This window comes from Gymnoscopelus braueri (genome assembly GCF_963280865.1).
Source record: "Gymnoscopelus braueri genome assembly, chromosome: 1".
NCBI classification, from domain to species: Eukaryota; Metazoa; Chordata; class Actinopteri; order Myctophiformes; family Myctophidae; genus Gymnoscopelus; species Gymnoscopelus braueri.
In genome coordinates this window covers 5,852,926-5,861,661 of record NC_137603.1, presented here as the reverse complement: position 1 = coordinate 5,861,661, position 8,736 = coordinate 5,852,926, and the positions used below count along the sequence as shown (strand labels likewise).

The following is an 8,736-nucleotide window of genomic DNA, read 5'->3' as shown; positions in this document are numbered from 1 at the left end:
CCTTTAAAAAAATTACTTTAATTGTAATAAACTAAATATAGACGTATTGTATCGAAAGTAAATGTAGGGTAGGCTATAATAGGCCATTATGCAGGATATCCCACTTCACAAGTTCATTCAAACAAGCCGATCTACAAGCTCACAACGACAAAAGACATACAAAGTTAAAGTTAAATTTTCTTTTTAAATATTGATGCATTACTATGTTGAAATGTAGAACATAAAAAATCTGGAATTTTCAAATAGTGTCAATAGCAGATCTACAAGCTCACAATGTGTCGCACCGTGCCACATTGTGAGATTGTAGATCTTCTATTTTCTCTGTATTTCTTTTAGAGATGCTAATTATTTTGTGTTCTAAATATAGTGGAGTCAAAAGTACAATATTTCTGGAGTGAAAGTAGCCTAGGCTAATGAACTTGCATTAAAAAAAAGCACCTAAACTAGTGCTGCAGTACTCTTACAGTAGTGGACAGTACTTTACTGTCCACCACTGCTGGAAATAGCCTACAACAATTATTTTTAAAGGTGTTGATGTGTGACATGTGTCCCACTGAGCATTCTTCTGGCTATTAGACGTCTAAAATACGTCTAAGGGCTAGGCTTTTTTAAAACTGGGTTATAATTGGTCTCACAGTGAAAGTTTTTTTAGCCGTCTAGGCTTAGCCTAGACGTTGATTAGCTGTTTTTAAGCGTCTATTTATAGACCGTCTATAGCCGTTGCAATTACGTCTATAATATAGACGTCTATAATATAGAGGCTTAAAAAACAGCTAATCAACATCTAGGCTAAGCCTAGACGGCTAAAAAACGTTCACTGTTAGACCAATTATAACCCGGTTTTGGACAGAGGTATAATAGCCGACTATGGCTCAGTGGGGTGCATTGAAACCATGAACTCGCAAGACAAATAATTGAGCACAAGAGTGTTTAATAGCAGTGGATGATGTGTATTCACCAAACATCAGCTGTACAATACAGCCTGTATTGACAGTGAAATGCTCCTTCAAAGGAAAAAAGAATACATAAAGAAGTAACATTCTATAACTAACTGGCATTGCTGTCATAAAATTATGACTAGGCCTACTGTACATCTGGGTAGAGATTGACTTCTTATTTAGGATTTGAGCTACCTGTTTAGATTATATTATTTTATTATATTATTCTGTTTTGTTGACTGAATGTACATATTCATCTATACCAGTGGTTCTCCACCCTTTTCCGGATAGTTGCACCACCTCACACTAAGTTCAAACTTAGCCTAGTTATAGCTTAACCCATTCAATCCGGGGATGCATCTCTGTCATTTTAGATTTCTTTGGCTATTAAAAAATTGCAGATATACAAGCTCATAGCGCGGCACCGAGTGCCGCGCTATGAGCTTGTAGATCTGCTATCTTTTTGAAAAATCGTAAAAATGTGTGAAAATCTTTTAATATATAACTCAAATATTTGCGTCTGGGAGTCCTTGGAACAAAAATATGTTACAAAATGTTAAAAATAGATAAATATATATTTAAAGATTTGCACACATTTTTGCACGATTTGCACGATTTTTCAAAAAGATAGCAGATCTACAAGCTCCTAGTGCCGCGCTATGAGCTTCTAAAAATGACACAGATACTAAAAATGACACAGATACTAAAAATGACACAGATACTTTCCCGGTCTAAATGGGTTTTTTAAAAGCCATTTAAGCCATAACTAGGCTAAGTTTGAACTTAGTGTGAGGTGGTGAAACTGGCCCCATGGGCCCACTTTGACGAGGGTGGGCCGCGTGCTTTTTCAGAGCCTGTTCACACCAATTTCAGAAACTTTTAAATAAATAGTAAAATAGCATAATGCAAGCTTGTAGATCCGCTATTTTCACTGATCCCGCCTTAAGTGGTTATAATTCATGATATATTTGTATAAGTTAGAGTCCCAGGGAGACACCACAACACTTTTATCTTTTGGGTCTCGAGCTGATGTACAGTTATGTCTTTATACCCCTATCTGTATCTGTGTCCTGTGTTTAGCTGAGAGAGAAAGTGTGTGTGTGTGTGTGTGTGTGTGTGTGTGTGTGTGTGTGTGTGTGTGTGTGTGTGTGTGTGTGTGTGTGTGTGTGTGTGTGTGTGTGTGTGTGCGTGTGAGTGTGCGTGGGGAGGGGGGGTTGTGCTTTCATTTCTTCTTGCTTTCAGGAAGGAATTTCCACCACCTGCACATATTCTGTAAAGACAATAGTAGAGAAAGAAAAATGAACAGATTAGCACAATGCAAGTTCATTCTGTTGTTGAAAATAGTAGTAATAGTAACAGTAAAAACAGGAGAAAAACTATTTTGCCTTTGAGTAGGGGTGCAATAGTTAATTGCAACTTAATCAATTAGTTATAAATACATATAAATTATATTTTTTTTTGGGGGGAAACGATTGAAATAGTGAAAATAGCCAATCTACAAGCTCACAACACATCGTTACGTGACACGTTGTAAGCTTGTAGATCTGCTACAAATCTTCTATGGGGGGGGGGGGTGCTAGGGGTCCCTGGCACAAACAATTTTCAAACGCGGGTCCGCAGCCAAATACATTTTAAATTTTTTGGGGTCTTTGACTTGAAAACGTTAGAGAACCAGTGGTTTTGGACCTATACGTACATTCTTCCCCACCAGGGACTTGGATTGCTTGGTCTTGGTGTCACCCAGGGTTTCGTAGGTGTTGTCCTGGACAGCGGGGATGGGCTCGTAGGTGTCATCGACCGCCTGGTGGTCAGGGACCATGTGGTTTGGGACCTCTGCGTACATGCTGTCACCCTGCGCTGGCCCTGCTCCGCTGTCACCGCCCGGGTCACACCACTGGTACAGCGGGTTGTACTGGTCCAGTCTGTCACCACCTGGGTGGCATGGGGGTGGAAGATGTACACAGATTTGTATTTGTTTTACTTCAGTAAAAGTGGTAATACCACAAATATAAAAATACTCTGTTACAAGTAAAAAATAAAAAAAGCCTGTACAGCTATATTCAAAGATTTGCACAAACTTTCCCGATTTGAGCTTGTATATCCGCTATTTTCGAATAGCCAAAGAAATCAAAAAATGACTTGATTCTTTCCTGGGCTAAATGGGTTAAAGGAGAATACCGGACAAATACCGGAGAATTCCAGAACCTGGCAACACGAGTTGCCAGGTTCTGGAAAGAAACAAGCATCCAGTGTTAAATCGTTCGCCATTAACGGTGGCCTAGCAGGAAATTTCAGCGCATGTTTGACTATCATGAGACTCCACAATGACTAGCAGTAGAGAAAAAAACAACTTTGCATTGGTTATAATAGACGAATCTCCCTAACCCACGCGCTCCCATTATGACAACGGAGGGGGTTTAAAAAATGACGACAGGGGAATCGATGGAAAAAAAGAACGCCACTTTTCACGTCGATAGGTGAGTAACGAGACATCAAAGACAACACTTAATTTGTCCGGTATTCTCCTTTAAGTACAGTACTCGATTAAATGTGGGCTACTTAGTTACTTTCCACCACCGCTTGGTGGCCTGCTGCTGGTGACGTGGCGGGAAAGTGTCGCATGGCGTCCCGGGGGTCGTGGAGGGAGTACGTTTGGCAGGTGACGGGCTTTTTGGGCGAAGGACGGGACGTCGTGGATTCCGTGACACAGCTAGCGTACAAGCTGAGTTGAGCGGAGGAGGAGCTCCCTTCCGATCCGTTTCGATCCAGCCGCGGCAGAGACCTGCTTCTATTGTCCGTCACGTTGAGATCTGAGTACGTGACGTGGTTGGATGTGGCGGCGGCGGCGGCGGTGCGATTAAGATGGCCGTGAAAAGCGTTGTTGTTGTTGTTGTTGTGATGATGCAGTGATGGTGGTGATGATGATGATGGCTGGTGGTGGTCCACTCTCTCCGGGGCGGGACGTCCCGTGGCCGTCCTGCTGTGGTCCACCAGGGCGTACAGGGTTCGCTCGGGGGGCTGATACGAGGTCTTATCGGGCAGAGTTCCACTCATGGTGTGGCTCAGGGGGAGGCCTCTCTTTGGGACTGGAGGCAGCGCCTAGGATGTGACAATACAACCAAAAAACTATTAAGGAAATATGTTTTAATTTGATCCATTATTTACATCAATGGTTCTCAACAAGTGGTCCGGGGACCACCAGTGGTCCTTGAGGGGGTTCCAGGTGGTCCCCAGCTAAATGATGGAGAGTTGGTAACCAAATGGACCCTTACAGATCTTACGGGTCCATTTGGTTTCCTTTTACGCTCTCGAGAGTTAAATTATTGATAAACATCTGCATTACTTAATTAAATAATTGTTATTTTGATAAAGGTTTTGCCTGTTATCTCTCCTATGGTACCAACATTTCAATACAGCATGGATGGAATTGTGGACAAAATCTTATCCAACGACAACAAAATATTCTAAGTTTTGGGTCAGAGAGTCTAAATGTCATCAAACGGTGGTTCAGAGGCTCAAATGCCGAACAAATAATGGACCTTGATATGAAAAGGGTTGAGAACCACTGCATCACATGGGTCCGGGGCCCCTAGGGGGTCCTCAGAGCTACTACAGGGGAGCCACCAAATGTTTCTTTTTCTATTTACATGAACCTTAGCATCCCTATTCGGTAAAGAGGTTTGAAGTACACGGAAAAAAGAGCAGACCAAGTACAGAGCCAAAGGTCAAGCTAAGTATTGAGAGTTTAAGTGGTTAAATGTCTGAAAAGACACATGAACATGAATCCAACATATCATTAGAACAGATAATATGTAAACAAAAACAAAAAACGTACATGTACTGATGATAGTGCTGTCAAACAAGTCTATGAAGCTAATATCTATGAAATCTGTGAAAAGGTTTATATTATGCAACACTTTTTTATACAATTATGTAGTGGGGGTCCCTGCTTCATCTCTCTCTCTCTCTCTCTCTCTCTCTCTCTCTCTCTCTCTCTCTCTCTCTCTCTCTCTCTCTCTCTCTCTCTCTCTCTCTCTCTCTCTCTCCCCCCCCCCCCCCCCCTCTGCTGGCTGCAGAATAATTACCGCGCCATAGATCAGTGGTTCTCAACCTTTAGTTTTCAGGCTGTAACCCCGCAAAATAATCATATTTGAACTTGGGACCCCCCACCTTGATAAGCACTTGGAATTTTAGGAGTCGAGGCATTCCATTCAGTTTGACTCGGTTCCACAGATAAATGTTGTGAAAGTAGCCGATCTACAAGCTCACAACGCCTCCCGTTGCGAGGCGTTGTGAGCTTGTAGATCGGCTATTTTCACAATTCTTCCCCTTTCTTATATTATTTGACAATTTATTTGACCCTTTTTTTATAGTATAGTTCGTTGACCACTTTTGATGCAGTAATGGTCTTTCTTTCTCTTTTATTTAGGTTTTAAAAAGGTCTTAAAAGTCCATACATTTTCAATTGACTGTCATCTGGGGACCGCCCTCCAAAGTCATGAGGGGACCCCCTTGGGTAGTCCCGACCCACAGGTTGAGAACCACTGCCATAGAATACAAAGAGGATTTGGCTGGACTTGAATTCATTACCTTATTAATAATTGTCATAAATATTCCAGTAGCTAGTTTAAAGTCTCCTTTCAATTATTATGATGCCTTTTTGTAAATTATGGTCCCATTAATTGATGATGAAGTAGGGTATGCTTCTACTGTTTCTACTGAGTGAGGACTCACCCTCACTACCCTTCCAGACAAAATAATTAGTTTCCGGTTGCTTTTTGGGACCAGAAATTCCAAGATGGTGGATTTGAAATGCTTTCAAAAACTGCTGGCTTCAAAGCGGGTCTATACAAACCAATGAGTGATGTGAAGGCTCCCTTCATCCGAATTCTTTTACAGTCCAAGGGGTTAAGTACTTTTTCCACCACTGGTGGTGATGGCAGGTTTGGAACTGGTGAGGGATTGATGTCTTTTTCAGTGCACTTGGTGACACCTGCTGGTTGGTCACAGTAGTGCCTGTTCAGCATGTTGAACCTCTGTGTACTGTACATTAATTACACCACTGGTTCTCAAAGTGTGGTCTGGGGACCACCAGAGTCCTTGAGGGGGTTCTCCAGCTAAATGATTGATTGTTAGGAACCAAATGGACACTTAGGGGGCTGTAACACGTGAGAGTGTACAAATGGAACCAAATGGACCCTTACAGGTCTGTGACACTGAGAGTGAACATATCAGGAGAAAAGATAGTTTCTTGTGACTCTGTATGTATCGGAGGAGGCACATAGGCCTACTCCCCAGGACAGAATTTGGAGGGGGGGGGGGCAACTGCGGTTGGCAGTCCCAGTCAGGAACCTTAACACATCGGGGAGCTGGCAGTGCCTAAATTGAGAGAAAGCAAACAAACAAATAAACAAACAAACAGTAGTAGGAATGATAGTTCTCACAATAGTCCTACCTGTGAAGTGGATATTGTGTCTACAGAGACTGTTACTTTCAGCTTTCTGCTTTTCTCTTTAAGTGGCAACGCAGGTGGAAATGCAGGTGGCATTGCAGGTGGCATTGCAGGTGGCATTGGAGGTGGCATTGAAGGTGGCATTGGAGGTTGAAATGCAGGTGGCATTGCAGGTGACAGCACAGGTGACAGTGTAGAGGGGGCATCCATTTGCTGCTGGATTCTTTTATGATCAAACTGGTCACTCCTGTGGTCAGCGTTGTGGTCGGTCTTCTGGTCCCATAAATGCCTCAGAGCTTGGACACTCACACCAGTCTTCTCCTTCGGCTCACATTTCACCACGTCATACAACTCTACTGAGTTGCTCTGAAACAATACAAGTATAGATTGTCAACTTTATTTTAAAGCCCCATTATGCTGTATCTTTCCCTATATACGTATATTTTAGTCAAAAGTTGGTAAATGGTGCCTTTCTTCTTTACAAGAGTGCTTTACAATGTGCTTTAACATTCACACACCGACGGCAGAGGAAACCATGCAAGGCACCAACCTGCTCATCAGGAGCAGTTAGGGGTTCAGTGTCTTGCTCAAGGACTCTTCAACACTAAGCCCCAGGGGCTGTCGGGGATTGAAACGGGAACCTTCTGATTCCCAATCAAACACTCTGCCTCCTGAGCCACTGTCATCCTCAAGGGTGAGGTAGGGTTAGTAGCATCCTTATTCTGGGCATGTCATAGTAGGCCAAACCTTCAGTGGAATAATGTGAACATTCGGCATAGTAGGCTAGTAGATCTATAAGCTCACACAACACATCGCATTTTGCGATTGCGAGGCCTAATACAGATGTTTACAGTCACGTACAGAGGCTTGAATGGTGGCTAACTATGTATTTACAGTCCTGTACACAGGAGGGCAGACTAAGACCAATGATTGCAAACTATGTGTAAATGAATGTTTTTCTCTCAAAATGCCCGTCGGTCTTTGTGTAGAAACCATAGTAAAAGTTAAAAGCAACGAACAAAAAACATAAATCATGGCAGAGGCTGGGAAACTGTACATATTTACGTACCGTAATATGACATAAATGCAAGGTGCTATAAAGTAACAATGTAATTCAGGGGTGCCGTGGATGAAAAACGTATTTACACGGGTTCCATGAGCCAAACGAGGTGGAGAACCACTAGTCTCGCGTCGCCAGACAACTCTGAGTCTGGAACTACACCTCCCGAAAGCCGAGAAAGGAAGCGGGTCATGTTTGGATGTTTGGAATTGTAACAGCTGAAATCAATAGTAGATCAGTATTCCGATATTAACCTGCGGACCGCATTAAGTGAAGGTGGGGGCCGCATGTGGCCCCCGGGCCGCCCGTTGCCCATGTATGCTCCAGACTGCATGGCAGAAGCATTTGAAAATTGTGGGAGGCAGCAGTCTGGCTCGCAAGACTATAGAGAACCCCTGGTCTGAAAAAACCCTCAGTCAGTCAGGTCTCTAGCAGCATTACCTCATTGTTCCAGCAGGAGGTGAGACATTCTCCAAAGGGCTGAATGGGGCTGATCCTGTAGTGCTCTATGAGCTCAGAGAGGCTGCGGTGGGCCTGACAGTCTCCTGTGATGATGAACCCTCCCGCCGGGTTCTGGTTGATCACAAAATGGCGGCATCTGTCCTGACCCCTTCACAGGAATTACAAGGGCAGTGAAATGAGGGACAAGGGTAATAATGTTATTCTACTTTTTGTATTATTATTCTGAAGTGAGGAATACTTGTCTCAACTTTTAGTTCAATGAATGCAAATGTCTTCGTATTGTAGTTACACTGAATTGAGTTGAGTTTTCAATACTTTATAAAGCAATTAATATGTGAAATCTTAAGCAGTTGTAATGCTGACAGAGTTTACTTGTATTCATTTAACCACTTAAACCCCAGCATCTGTATTGTGGGCAATTTTCAGCTAAAGCTTTCCTCACAATAACAGAAAACAGAAAACCCTAGTATAGAGTAAGTGGTTAATGCAGGGGTAAGGGGCAAGCTTTTCAGTCACATGATCACTTAGCTGTTTTCCAATTGGCTGGTGTAATCATCACCCAGTACCAAGACACTGACTTTCATGTCTTATTATATAGGCTGCTAATTACAATAATACAAGCATAGAATAAGCCAATAATAAAACCTAAGAATGCGTCAGTAATTGAATATGAATAATTAAAGGTAAGATAAATTATGTCCATGTGGGGAGAAAAGTGTTATGTATATCAAACAATAATGGTTAAAGGACCACTTCACCCATTTTGAACCATATCTTCGTATAATTGGTACTCACTAATGCTCTTTATAATTCTGTCTACTCAC

General features: G+C 42.5%; 2 protein-coding genes across 4 annotated transcripts in view; one reads left to right on the top strand and one right to left on the bottom strand.

Moving 5' to 3' along the window:
- LOC308089722 (carbohydrate sulfotransferase 1-like) overlaps window positions 1-8,736 on the top strand; it is a 203,282-nt gene that overhangs the window by 64,065 nt on the left and 130,481 nt on the right. The window lies entirely within an intron of this gene.
- Window positions 1,464-8,736, bottom strand: part of LOC308087123 (uncharacterized protein) — a 10,482-nt gene continuing 3,209 nt past the window's right edge. For 2 of the 3 annotated variants that reach the window (XM_080430827.1, XM_080430828.1), the window contains 5 exons: window positions 7,892-8,060; window positions 6,394-6,756; window positions 3,506-4,037; window positions 2,635-2,870; window positions 2,045-2,208 (listed from right to left, as the gene is read on the bottom strand). In XM_080430827.1, the coding sequence (XP_080286953.1) occupies window positions 2,161-2,208; window positions 2,635-2,870; window positions 3,506-4,037; window positions 6,394-6,756; window positions 7,892-8,060 (1,348 nt within the window). In that variant the 3' untranslated portion in view covers window positions 2,045-2,160. Of the gene's footprint in view, window positions 2,209-2,634; window positions 2,871-3,505; window positions 4,038-6,393; window positions 6,757-7,891; window positions 8,061-8,736 lie in introns of all 3 variants that reach the window. The other variant, XM_080430829.1, reaches the window with a different exon arrangement.